This window comes from Mustela putorius, unplaced genomic scaffold, assembly GCF_011764305.1.
Source record: "Mustela putorius furo isolate JIRA1106 unplaced genomic scaffold, ASM1176430v1.1 tig00000083_pilon_pilon_pilon, whole genome shotgun sequence".
Classification (NCBI taxonomy): Eukaryota; Metazoa; Chordata; class Mammalia; order Carnivora; family Mustelidae; genus Mustela; species Mustela putorius.
This window is the reverse complement of record NW_025421273.1, coordinates 15,127,527-15,141,521: the sequence shown is the minus strand read 5'-3', so window position 1 is coordinate 15,141,521 and position 13,995 is coordinate 15,127,527. Positions and strand designations below refer to the sequence as shown.

The 13,995-nt window shown below is 53.7% G+C and overlaps 1 protein-coding gene across 5 annotated transcripts in view; it reads right to left on the bottom strand.

Annotated features, from left to right (window-relative positions):
• Positions 1-13,995, bottom strand: part of JAKMIP1 (janus kinase and microtubule interacting protein 1) — a 132,704-nt gene that overhangs the window by 31,897 nt on the left and 86,812 nt on the right. For all 5 annotated transcript variants that reach the window (XM_045075476.1, XM_045075493.1, XM_045075497.1 and 2 more), the window contains 4 exons: positions 5,902-6,030; positions 4,607-4,735; positions 4,198-4,281; positions 1,144-1,206 (listed from right to left, as the gene is read on the bottom strand). In XM_045075476.1, coding sequence (XP_044931411.1) covers positions 1,144-1,206; positions 4,198-4,281; positions 4,607-4,735; positions 5,902-6,030 — 405 coding nt within the window. The remainder of the gene's footprint in view (positions 1-1,143; positions 1,207-4,197; positions 4,282-4,606; positions 4,736-5,901; positions 6,031-13,995) is intronic.

The window sequence follows — 13,995 nt, the reverse complement described above, 5'->3', positions numbered from 1 at the left end:
ATCCACATTGGCCACAACCAGGACTGACTGACAGAAGGCACACCTCCCTCTCAAGGGCTTCTGTGAGCCCCAGCCACCTTTGCCTCTCCCTCCTCTTGCCTTGAGAACTGGAAGGGGTTCTCCACAGATGGGTGCTGCACCCCAGGGGACATTTGGAAACAGTGTATTTTCTCTGTGGCTTCTTGAATTTAGTGAGCAGGACCAAGGACATGGACTCTCTCCCAATACACAGGCTTGACAAACAGAATGACAGGTCCTGTCCCAGTGCTCCAAATGTGATAGAGAAACAGAGGACAGTGAGCAGCCACTCAGCTGGTAAGTGACACAGCGGGGGCTGGACTAAGCCCTCCCAAGAGGGCAAGGCTGGGCTCCCCTCACGCAGGCATTCTAGGATGTTCAAAGACTAAGCCAAACCAAGGTCTGTCTGGTTCCGCTGGTATGGAAAGTCTGGACAGAAAGTACATCTGGTGGTTTGGGGGTGCTGAGGGATGGGAGACAGGAAGGGACTACAAATAACACAAGGGACCTTTATGGAAGACTAAAGTTGTTCTAAAACTACATCATGGTGATGGCTGCACAACTCAGTAAATTTACTTAAACAAAACACTCCAAATTGTGCACAAATAAGAAAAAAAATAAAACTAAGGTCTTACCCCAAAGCATTAAATCTACCCCCCCCACAGGCTGTCTCGAGAGAGATCTAGAAATTTCCATAACCACAGAAGGAAGGCAACAAGCTTAGCTTTGCCAGCACCATGGCCTGCAGTCCGCCAACTGGACTACGATGGCCTGAAGGACTATTCGATTGGCACCTTTGGTCCCCCGTGGTGGGAGGGGAAGGGCTCTGGAACCCCAAAGCATTAGCAGAGGTAGGATAGAAGGAGGACGGTCGACCCCCACTGTGTCTGCAGGGTGGTCTAAACCAGCTCTGCGGGCCTCATTCCAGAGGACAGCACTAGGACCAAGGGCTGGGAAGCCCCAGGAACTGGGCTCTGACTCAAGGTAAGGGACAGGTCCCTCCTCCTCGAGCCCGTCAGGAGCCGAAGGGCTGCTGCGAGGGCGTCTCCATGGGCCTCTGAGGGCCCTGACTGTCTGGCTCAGTGACCATCTGAGGCGGCGGTGTGTGGATTCTTGCCCACATACCTTTTCCAGCAAGTCTTGGTTTGTTCTGATGAGCAGCTGCTTCTCTTCCACCCACTTGGAATCCTAAGAAAAAGCACTAAGTATGTTCACACTCCTTGAAGCAAACAGACAGTTAAAGAGTAAAGGTGGTGTTGGTGACCAAAAGGCAATAGAAAACTCTCCATGGAAAGGTCAGAGACAGGGATGGCTGCTGTCCCTGTCTCTGACCTGGGTCCCTCTAAACTGTTACTCCTGAAAGAGAGAGCTGGCAGCTTTGTGGGGTGTCCCTTCCCCAAATCTCACGCTCCCTGAAAGCCCACAGAGTTCGTGCCGTGAGTGTCCGTGACTGGAAAGCAGCTGCAGAGGGACCCATTGGCCTTGCAGATCTGCTCACGCTTGCTCACCAAGCTCATGGGCTGACATCCAGGCTCCACCCCAAAGGTCAGCCCACACCCACGGACCTGGCTTTGTCACAGGGACGTGTTTCCGTGCGTTCCGGTCCCACTGCCTATGATGCCTTAACCACATTTCTTTGCCTGGTCAGGTCCCACCCATGGAGGTCCCATGAGCACAGGGCACCAGGCCTCTGTTTCCACCGTGGCACCCCCACCCGCAGCACCTAGCACAGGGCCTGGCATACAGCTGGTACTCAATAAATAGGGGAGGATGGATACATGGATAAAGGAATAGATGGAAGAACTTCCTCCTTCCCTTCTCTCAGCTGTGGTGGCCTCCTGGGCTTCCTTTACCAATTTCTAATTTATCACGAAGTATTGTCTCTGGGTTGACATGTATAGGCCCCACGAGGCTGTGAGTCTCCTTGAGCATAGAGCTGTGTTCCACTCATCTTTTGGTCTAGAGAAGACTGCCTGCAGCCGTTCCCCCATCTGCATGCCCCTGACCCTTGGCAACAACTCTGCAGCTTCTCCCAACAGGACGTGATGGATACTTCTCCAACCCTGAAGCTGAGTGCACTGTGGTATGTGTTGGCTCCTGGGATATTTGCAAATGGGACTTGAGCAGAGGCTTGGAGCATACTTGTGCCTTGAGGTCTGCCCTTTCTCCTTGTCCCCAGACCACTCAGCAAAGGAGCCAGGTTAGCTTCCTTGAGAATGAGAGACTAGGAGGAGAGCCAACAGCAGGTGCCTGCGCCCAGACAGGAGAGAGGCCATTTCAGGCCACGTCACCCCAGCTGATGCCTCAACAACACAGCCTCCAAAATGACCCCAGGGGAGACCAGTGGAAGAGCCACACAGCTGGGCCTAGCACAAGTGGCTCACCCAGAGTGCTGTGAGCAAATAAAATTTTTGTTGTTTTAAACAACTAAGTTTGGAGGTAGTTTGTTACGCGGCGATAGCCAACTGACACCTTATCCCTGTACACCAAGCACAAACTTGGTAAAGGGCAAGGCTCTGGTGGCTGCTCCCTCAACAAACGGCCATTTGTTCTGTCCCAAACTGGTCCTTCCACTTGGAAGAACCAGCCCACAAACATAGGGTCAAGCACCTTGGGTGGGGATGGAACTTAGTCGAAGTCGATGGTCAGGTGACACGTGAGCTCAGCCAGCAGGAGAGGCTGAGGTCAGTGTCAGGGAGAACAGGAGCTTGAGAGCAGCCCTCTGTCCCACCTGGACTCTTCCCACTGCTTCCCTCTCCCCACTTCTGCTTGCCCAGCATGTGAAGCACTATCACTACCCTGTTTTGAGGATGAGGAAAAGAGACAGCGTGGCTTGCGTGGATCACGTAACACTCAGGCAAGCCAACCCTGGGTGTGTGCACTTCACCCCTCCCCCACCTCTGTGGACCGTTCTGGACCATGGTTACGGAAGCAGGACCCCAGGGTTGGCCACTCGCCGAGCCCCGTCCAGGCCTGGAACAGTTCTGCCGTGAGCGTCAGTGTATGTGTCCCGAGTTCTGCTTCCTGACAGTCTGCCTTAATCTGCACCCTGGTCGCCACCTGGGCCCTCGTCCCAACTGGACACGAGGCAGCATTCATTCTCAGCCCCCTATTCTGAGACCCGTATACCACCTTCTCCTGGTCTCTGCAGAGGGGCGCACACAGTGGGCAGGGTGGGTCCAAGCTGGCAGCGCCACGGGGTCCCCGAGAAAACCCATGGGGTGGGCGGCCCCCTGCCTCCAGAAGAGACAGGGGGTGTACTGAGTAGTAAGTAAACCTCACTGCGCTGAGCCGCCGAGAATTCCCGGCTATCTCTCACCACCAAGGCAATGGCTGACCTGCACCAACCCCAGTGAGGGCTGCCTTTGGGTGTTGCCCTCTGAGAGGCTGGCACTCCACCCAGTGCCCCCTCTACAGTCCCCCCCAACCCAGGGTCCAGGTCTGTGTCTGGGCTTCGCCTCCCTACTGTGTCCTGCTGTCAGTCTGGCCTTGTCATGTTCAGAGAACGTGTGCATGGAGGAGACTCGACGCTGAGAAACTCAAGGGCCGGGGTTTCCTGTGAACAGTCACAAGCAGTGTGGAACCCCGAGGAGCGGGCTGAGGCCCGGCTCATTTTCACAACTAAACCCTGATGAATGATGGCAGTTTTCCTTCAGAGTCAAGTCAAAGAGGATTCTGGCCACACTCTGCCTTTTGAATTGTCTCCTACTTTGGCACACTTGGCCAACGATGACAAAGCCAAGTTAGAACCTCGTAACGGGTTTTGGTTTGTTTTTTTGTTTTGTTTTTAAAGATTTTATTTATTTATTTGACAGACAGAGATCACAAGCAGGCAGAGAGGCAGGCAGAAAGAGAGGAGGAAGCAGGCTCCCTGCTGAGCAGAGAGCCTGATGCGGGGCTCGATCCCAGGACCCTGAGATCATGACCCGAGCCAAAGGCAGAGACTTTAACCCCCTGAGCCACCCAGGCACCCCAGGTTTTGGTTTTTTAAAACTCTGCGATTAGGCACCTCAGCTAGGCTATTCTTGCTTGGGTTTGGCCTGGGTGGTTTTTTTTCTCTAATGTCTCTGGAGCAAACAACTCAGACCCATGGTGGGGGCGGGGGAGCTTGGCACTAAGGCCACAGAGACACCATGAGGGGACAGACATGCGAAGAACCCCATGATCATTCCTGCTCACCTGTCCCTTTTCAACCAGTAACTTCTCCAAGTCTTCAATTTTGGCCTGACACCTCAGCAAGTCAGCTTGGAGCTGTTCCCGAGTCTGGAATGAGAAGGATCCGGAAGTGAGCAGGTCACCATGGATGGGTGACAGAGGAGCAGTAAGGACGGTGCTGTAATCCAGGCCCTGGAAGCCCATCCAGGCACGGGTTCGAAGCTGACCCACCCAACGGTAAATAACAATTTGTAAAAGAATGGGAAGGTCTTGAGACCTTTGAAGATGGCAAGAGAGCCCCTGGGGGTCTGCCAAGGTTTGGTGAGGTGCCCCCCCAGCCCTTCTTCTTATCCCCTCCAAGCATCACAGGCAAGGTTTAGAGACCCTGGCGGTCCGCCCAGCCCCTTGTGGCCTGCGGGCCTGCGACACTTACCCGGGCCTCTCTCTCTGCATCCAGCGTCCCCCCGACCTGCTCCTGAAGCAGGGCGTAGGCCCGCTGCAGGGCCTGGTACTCCCTGGTCAGCTGGCAGAACCTCAGATCAGCCTCCTCCCTGGTCGTCGTCTTAGCGTCATGGAGAAGAAAGACAGAAGGAAGCAAGTGATTGGCTGTGGGTCCCACTGCCAGGGTCCCCCGGGAACAGAAGCACACATCCAGCCCTCACAGCCACTGCTGGCAATGACTTAAGGAACCAGTCACTGCCAGGATGTCACTGGGGGCCTGGAGTGACAGGCTGTGGGAGAAGACACCATCCTGATCGTCAGCACCCTTCCCGGGAACTCATGGAAGCCTGGGGATCCCTGAGTCACACGCAAGGGAGAAAGGGCAAGAGCGCCCCAGAGCCAAGCACCTCCCAGCAGCGCTTCTCACTCTGGCAATTTCTCGGAAGGAGACATCCTCCCTGGGAAGGCACAATACTGGCCAGGCATGGGCGCAACACTGGTGGTCTGGAAAACTGGGAAGCATCCATTATGGGGTCCCATCACATTAAATCCCTGTGTGCATGGGCATGAGACGTCCTGCGTGCTCACGGGAGACAGGGATGTAGAACACGGTGTTTGATGCCCAAAGCTGCTTGTTACATCCTGGTGGTCACATGTGTCTGGTACGACCACATTTTAGTCGGGTTTCCTAAGAGAATTCAGCGGGGGGTGTGCGGGTGGGCAAGGACCACGCCTCCCTTCCCACCTTTGTGAGCCCAGCTCACTTGATGCCGCAGTCATGAACCCAGGTGTGAGTGGAGATATAGGGAAACGTCAGGGTGGTGACTCATGGGGAGAGGGCTTCCAGTGGTTTCTACTGCCCTCTGCCCTCACCCGCTGCATGTGGTTTGTCTTCCTGTGTGGCCTCATCTTCTTCATGAAAAAGCAATTCATGCCGTTTCCACTAGGTGGTGTGCCTGTGTGTGTGCGTGTGCGTGTGTGTGTGTGTGTGTGTGTGTGTGTGTGCGTGCTCGGGGGACCAGAGACAGTCCACCACGCGACAGGTTTAATTGCAAAGACAGCAGCAAGGCCCCACAGATTTCCTCTGTGAGATCAGCACTGGGGAAAGGAAGGGACCATCACACGCTGCCAGCACCCCCCGTGTCATCATCAGAGCCCCACGCAGTGGGGGGGGGGGGGCCCTGCCCTCAGGGCTACGGGCTGTGATGACACAGGCCCTCCAGACTTAGATCTTTGTGGGGAGCAGCAGGGGCGGCTGTCAGGGGCCAGAGGCGGCCCCTCGCTTACATCGTCCAAGTCTTCCTCTGGTGTGGCCGGGGCCCTGTCTGTCCTGTCTGTGTTGCAGGATGTTTCTGACAATGTTTCTGAGTCCACGGACTCCTCATCAAATCCAAAAAACGTCTCCACAACATGCTTCTGTAAATGTAAGACAAGGGGCAAGCACATCAGTGATGGACCCAGAACAGCTGAGTGCCCCTCCCCCACACCCCTGCCCATCACCCCCAGGCACAGGAGTGACCACACACATGTCTGGACCCCAAAGGCATCCCAAGAGGCAGCTAGTGGGGTTCCTGATGGACTGGGTGGGAGAGGAGGTGACAGAAGGTGGTGGAAGGGGGAGGGGGCCGCAGCAGAGCACGCTGGCCTGACCCTGGCTCCTTCTGCAGTCACTTAGCACCTCTGAGCACCAGCATCCTTCTCCATCAGACAGACGCAGAACCCCCCACGTCACCTGAGAGCAAGGTCATGCATGCGCCGAATCCGGTGTGCTGACCCTCAGTGGGCAGCATGTGTGTCCTACTAAGGAGGGACCCTTGTGCACCAATCAGTCAGAGTCAGAGGCAGTCTGAACACTCCATGCCCTGGCTTCCTGGTTTGCCTACCCAGCACTTCTCCCGCCCCAAATACCATGAGATATGGGGCTTCATTCAGCCTTCACGCATACATTCCGGCATTCGTTCAGCAAACGCCCGACTGAGCACCTTCTATGGGTCAGGCACTGGATGGGGCCCGGGGGAACACAACATGATTAAGACCACACATGCTCTCCACCACAAGGAGCTTCAGTCCCTTGGGGGCGGCAGACACAAACCGACAATCACCAGATCAACTTCCCGTGTTTTAGGAACATTGGCTTTCTTCCCTTCCAAAATAGCCGCTGAGAAGGATTTTTATTTGGGTTACAATCGACGAATGTTTTTTCATGACCATGAGGACAGCACCGTAACTAAATCCAGAGTCAAGCCCCAGGCTCCCCCTGGTTCATCCAGAACCTGGCTCCTCCCAGTCCCCTCCCCACTCCTCAACCCACAGAAAGATCAGGGCTCACCCTGCACATTGAGGGTACCCCCCCACTCTGCTTGTTGAAGCTGGCATATGTCTGCGCTCTTGGGTGCCCACATGTAAGAGAAATGTGTCTGCAACCATGATTAAAAACGTAATTAAGAAATAATCTAGCCATCAGGAAGGGAGAGGGAGACAGAGGGACTGCTCTGTCCTCTTGCACAGCTCGAGTGTCTGGAGAGGTTTTGCTGGAGACACCCACGAGGACAGCAGTTTGCTCATGAGGGCTGAGATCTGGGGTTCTGTATTCCCCACGTTGGCCCAGAGCCGAGCATATTCAGTCAACATTGGTTCTCAAATGCATAATCATGAACAAGGCTTTGTTCGTGAACTCGAAGCTGAACTAACTCGGCCCACAAAGAGTTTTCGGCTCGCACGTGACAGCCCTTCCCCTCATTCACACAGCCAGCACCAGCTGGGCAAACACCTGGTCCCACACCCCGGGTAAGTTTACCAGGTAGAACCGTGTCGACCTACTGGGCTCCATCAGTATCAAACGATTTCTTGTCTCCAAGTAGAGGCTGGAGACAGTCACATATACCCCAATCTCCTCCCCAGAGGAGAAACCTCCCTTGGATTCAGGTATGGAAAACTCTCCAGATGTTTTCCAGAGAGCAGTGAGTGGCCATGGTGTCCTGATGGTGACGACGGCAGGTTCGGGAGTGACAGGTCCGCGATGCTCAGAGCTCTTCTGCACACACGGAACTCACCTCCCAGAGTTCCAGACTCCTCACTTTTCTGGGCAGCCATTCACCCAACCTCATTTCTTGTAAACACTGCTAATTGCAAGGCGTCTGGGGACAGGACTGCACTTGCTGCGCTGTCGGCCGGCAGCCAGGCGTGACGCACACGGATGGGGCTCCAGGAACCCTCTCGCCATGCTGTCTCCAAACCGTCAGGACAAGACACCCCCTGTGAGCTTCCTGGACCATCCAGGTGGCTAATGACTCAGTGTTCAGGACAGTCCGCTTTTAGAAACCTCAGGGATTGTTCACTGGGTCTTCCCTCTCTGAGCCGTAACATGGGCATTCACGACAGATGTTGCAGATGTGCATTAAAGGAGAGCTGCCTTTGCCGACAGCCCATCCCCAGACCCAAGTGGAGATCCCTGAAGTCCAGTGTGGCCTCAGAGACCAAGGCTCCAGGGAAGTGTGCTTCAGGGCAGAAGGCGGGACATAGCACTGACGGGGCATCTAGCACAAAAGGACACTCCTGTTCTGTCCCTCGCCCAACGGGACGTGAATCCACAGAACTCCGGGCTCACACAACTCCTCCAGTGGCAGCAAGCAGCTTAAGAACTCCCCCAACCTTGTACAACATGTGGGTTGGGTTAATTTGTTTCCTTGAAGGGTTAGTGTGTTTTAAAGGGATAGTATTATCTGGGAAGCTGAGACATACCACAGAGATGTACGCCTTTGTGAATAAAAGCAAGATAGAAAAAGACATTTTCATGCTTAAAGTGAAAAGCATTTGCAACCAAAATGTGGCCTGACAACACATCTTCAAAATCCCCGTGAAATAGGAAGGACAGAATCACCTAGAAAACACTCGAACGCTCGGCTCTCTCGGAAAGAGTCACGCCCTGGGGCACCTGTCAGGTTTCCTGAATTGTCCACTTTTCTCAGATTCCCTGGGCATTTATTTCCCAGGAAAAACCTCGGCTCCTGGCCACACACATCTGGGGGCTTGCGCCTCCAGATTTCCGTCTTCTTTACCCCCCAGAGTCCTGCCTTCCCCACTCCTTTTTATAAACCAGCCCAATTTTTTGAAAGGCAGCTGGGGCAAAATTGAAAAACAAACATGTCTGCTCCATTTACCCTGTGAATGTACAGAGGTGCTCCTTCTCAGCAGATGGAAAGGCACCGAAGGGAAGACAGGTGCTTCCAAAATAAACCACCCTGCATGGACCACAGCTCCCAAACCCCCTCGCTCCCACCTCCCCATGTCCCTTCCGACAGCTGCTAGCTCGGGTAGGGTCTCCCTGACATGTCCTTTCCCAGAACCTCCAACAGTCGCCTAGAGCTAGCCGCTTACCTTCGTGCTTGTAGGTCATCTCTTGGCAGCCGGAGAAGTACAAGCACACCAGGGTACAGAGACAGAGAAAGAAGGAGAAGTACAGCACAAAGAGGATGTATTCCATCACCGGGCGTGGAAGCAGAGCCCGCTAGTGCGTGTGCGCCCGGTGGGCTCAAAGCAGCCTCTCTGGCACCTGCTACCGGGTGTGTCTCCAGTGTTAGGGGGAAGCACAGCTTCTCCCCTGGAACATTCTCCCCACGCCCGGAGCTCTAGGATCAGCCTCCGAGGGCCATGCTGCCAGCTCGAGATCTGGGGCCCCGGCTGGCACTGTCATCATCACCCAGGACAGCTTCCCCACTGGGTCATTCCCTGGGGGCTGCCCTCCTGGTGCTGCCCTTCCACAAGCCTCAGGCCCCTGGGAAGAGCACTAGCAACGGTGACTCAGAGAGAGTTTTCTTCCGGACCAGAGCCAAAACCCAGGGGGCACATCCGCCACTGCGTGCACTTGGGCAAGTTCTCTGCTCATCCCCCGAGCACCCCACATGCACCCCAGACTACCTGGACTCAGGGGCTCTCAGCAGTCTGTCCTTCAGCTATTTGTACAGACTGACCAAACCGGGATCCCCACCTGGGGCAGCCACGGGAGCCTACATTTCTTGGAGAAGCTTCTCTCAGCAAAACAGCCAAAGTAAAATCCCATATGTCGGAGAAAAGGGATAGATAATCCTATTAAAAAGGAAAACTGCTGTACTTGGAAAGATAGTCAAGCCGTATGAAAAGACAAAGGACAATCACAAAAAGAAAAGTGTAGACAATCAGGTTCATATGTATATTTCAACTGTAATGATGCTGGACACTGCTCCTTCCAAAATATCCATGATATGAGCTATGTAACCACATCTTAGCATCTACTAAGCCTTTCATTCATGTTGCCAAATGAGCTGTTCCCAACACATCCCACCCAGGCAGAATCGGAACTGGTTCAGGGATGAGCCCGTAACCAGACTGAGCCAAGGAGCACAGCCCTGGGACTCTTGCTGGAGCCACCGAAGAGAGATGTCCTCCCACCTCTGAAGTTGCTAGGCAGGTATAACACCGGCTTACAGCCTACAGCTGCTGAAGCTGATTCAGGCATCACATGGGGAAGCCCACCTGAGAAAGAGGCCAGCCCAGGGGAAAGCAGAGTAGAAAGGGGGAGAGAGACAGGCTCCAGGCAATTTTGGGTAAGCATCTGGATCCAGCTGTGCCTGAAACCAGCTACCTCTAGACTTCTTAGCTACATAAATTCCTTTCCTTTCTGAAATGACTGAGTTTTTTGACACACTCAATAGAAAGAACCTTGGCTAATGAGGGAAGGGGAGAGAAGCCTAGAAACCATGCTATCTGCAAGCTGTTGAGTTTGCTCAGAGTCTGGCTAGGAACAGAACTGTGGGAAACGGCAGCCCAGGAACAAAGCTGAGTGGAAACAACCCTGCAGAAGAGCAGAGGATTCCTCTGCTACTTAGAAATGGAAAGCGTGGCCCATGACGACAAGTGCCCAGGAGCCCCAGCCACAGAAGGTGGTGCGTCCCGGCTTCTGTTCCAACGCAGCTCCCACCACAGAGTGGCAAGCTTTGCCTGGAGGGACACAAGGTCAAGTCTGGATAGGCCCCAAGTGTCTGATGAGAAAGTATGCAGGGCGATGGTGAGTGACCCTCCAGCTGAGATCCGCCAGAAGGTCTCAGCTCAGGCCTCAGCTGCTTCCTGGTGACACCAGACCCAGGGGCCATTCAGGGACAAAGGGCCCACCGTACTGACACTTGGGCTCAGAGAAGGGCAGTTCTGCCCGTGGCACTCTGATGTTTCTCAGCTATCTTCCAGTCTCTTGCGAAGGCTGGCTACCATCCAAAGGGCATGGAGAGCTCACCTCACTGTGACCTGAGACAGTTTCCCTTTTAAGGTGACACAAATGAGAACCAGGGACATGAAGAGCAGGGCCTGGTTATCTGAAGTCAATGCACCTGCCAAAGGAAAGCTACTGATGTAAGGAGAAGGGAGAAGGACAAATAATAATTTGTGGATCCCTGACCCAGGCGCTCTGTTTGGTCTCCTGGATGGGATGATCACAGCTCCCCAAGGTCAATGCCATACAGCCAGGAGCCGGACCGGTCTTCCATGTGGTTGCCAGGCTACAGCGTCTCCACCTCTCCCCAGATCCATCCCTGCTCAAACCAGGGTGCGTGAGTCAACCATGCTGACATGCATGTCAACCGTGTCAACCATGCATGACCTTAGCTGTGCTTGCATGCTTGGCTCTCTACCAAGACATGACTCCATGATGCTGGGCAACAAGATTTCAGACAGCAAGCTCACCGTCCCCACCCAGGCAGGATTTCAGTCAGGTTCATCTATGCTCCCAGCCCTCCTGCAGAGAGCCTGGCCTCCCCACATGGGGCCTGGGGAACCCCTCACTCAGAGTTCTCCTGCTACTTCCTATAGGCGACTGAACTAGCAGTGTCCTGGGGCAGAGATGCCCACACCTATCCTGTCCCCAGGAGCATGGTGAGACGGGGTCAGCGACCCTCTGAGTGTGAAGGTCCCCCTGGGGACATCACATCAGGGCATAACAGCTCTACTATCACCACTGGAGTGTGGGTGTGGAGGGAAATTCAGAGTCCAGGTTCTTCCAGAAAATTCTGGCACAAAAATTTGGGCCAAGCAAAGGCTCAGACCAAGTGTGGTAAAGCCCGCTTTACAAACAGACAGAGCTTGATGGAGGTGTTTGAGGGGAAATAGTAACTCCTGAACCCTAGCAGCCTGTGGGAAGGAAGACAGAGAAACTGTCCAGGCCTGAGAGAGAGCCCTGGGAGCTCAGGTCCCAATCTGGTCCCGGACAATGCCAGGAGAAAGTAGGAATGTGTTGGGGAAACTGCTCTCCCCTAAATCTGGAGAAAAAAAGAAAAAAGGCTTGTGGATCATAGAAACAATAAGTGGAAATGACTGTGAACTAGCTCAGGAAAATTCCCATGGAGGCTCCCAAACTCCGTCTTCTAGTGGCAGTGATCTATTTCAATTAGTGACCGAACATCCCCATCCCTGGAGATGACCCAGGGCTGTGCAAACGCACTTGGCCAGTCAAAGCAATGTGCTTATTCAATTAACAGCTATCTGGGGACACCTACTCTGGGCCAAGACAGTGAGGGGGGACAGCAGGTGGGACACAGCTCTGGCCCCCCTCAACCGTGTCCATGCAAGCCTAGCAAACCCCAAGTCTATTCTAGGCCTTTTTAGAGTTCTCTTCCCACAAACACACTCAGAAATTGGGAAAAGGAGAAACAGAATCCTTACTTACTCCACGAATTCTGATATAGGCTTGAAAAACTGAGTCGGGACTCAATAGTGGGGTTCCCAAAAACCCTATGTAGGAGCTTCATGAGGGGTCAAATGCCACAGCACATCCCGTTCCTCCTCAAGCTGGAGGCCTTTAGACTGCTGTTTTTGCAACTTGCCCACAGTGACCATGGCATTCACACACGTTACCAGCAGCTGGGCAAAATGTTGCGTGTCTTTCAGAGAGCACGGGGGGTCCCACATGCTCCCCCAAAGCCTTCACACCCTGTGATCCATAGCCCACCTTCTGGAAATCTAACCCTGGGGGACCATCCAGACCCTGGACACAGCCTTCTGGACCAAAGGAGGCCACTGTGGTGGCATCTGCAGAAGCAGAACGTCCAGTCACTTCATGGAACGGGCAGCACGCAGGGATGACAGACCTGCCCCATAAAGCTGTCTACACAGGCATTAACACACTCACTCGCTGCAACAGCCCTTAGAGCCACAAGGGGCTGAAAGCTAATAATGGGCCCAACCCAGAACAGCAAACAAATTTATGGCCCATCTACTCAATGAATTATGTAGTCATAAAAATCTGTATTTATGATGACGGGGTCCTAACACGGGTGCATGCATTGTGGTACAATATTAAGGACAAAAAAGCAAAGCAAAACAAAACAAAACAACAACAACAAAAAGCCCAGAAAGCAAAGTGGATTCTGCAGTTACAACTATGTTACTGAGAAAAAGAGGGGACACCAGGGCTCGGGGGGTGGGTGTGTTGTGGGGTTTTGCCTTAAAATGCCCTTCATCCTGCTTGACTTGGTGGTGCAAGCTTGGCTTTTGGAGCCCAGACTTGAGCTTGAACCCGTGCCTTGCCAATTCACTTTGAGCTATTTCTATGCTATATACCATGTGCTTCCTGTAACCGTCAAATGGATATACAGCGCCAAGCTCAGGGGGTTGCTGTGACAATGAAGTGAGCTGGAGCGTACGTCACCCCTCAGTCAAGTGACCAAGTCCAAGCTCAGCCTGCAGATAGATTTGATTGGGGCCATGGAGTGTTCTATGAACAATTATGCCAACATTTAAAATCCTTCAATTTTATATAAATGAGGTGCTTTGGGGTGAATTGGGTCCCCCCTCCAAGAAAGACCTGTTGAAGCCCTACCCTTAGTACTCCATTAACATGAGGTGGGCAGGGTGCAGGGTGGGCCCCTGATCCCAGATGACTGGTGTCCTTACAAGAAGACAGCCATGGGATGCACAGGGATGACGGGTTCTGACCACAAGAGCAGAGGCTGGGGTCAGGCAGCTGCGAGACCAGGAACACTGAAGAGAGAAGCTAAACGAGCCGAGGAAGGATTCCCCTGCAGGTTTCAGAGGCGGCACCACCCTGCCCACACCTTGACTTTGGACCTTCAGATCCCGAAACTAGAAGACGACACGGTTGTATTGTTCTCCATCACCCAGGTTGGGGTATTTTGTACAGCTGCCCCAGAAAACTAACACAAAGAGTCCCCACTTCTCTCAAACCCCTGGAATATGTGATACTACCTGGTTCTAGGGGCTCAGTTTGCCACAGGCCCCAGCACTCCCTACTGCCACCCTGACAGGAAGGCTTCGCATAAAGGGTTGTGGGGTAGCACATCGGCACTGCTGTTTCCTTTTCACAAGTTTTTCCAGAACCGCATCTCGATCAGAAGATAA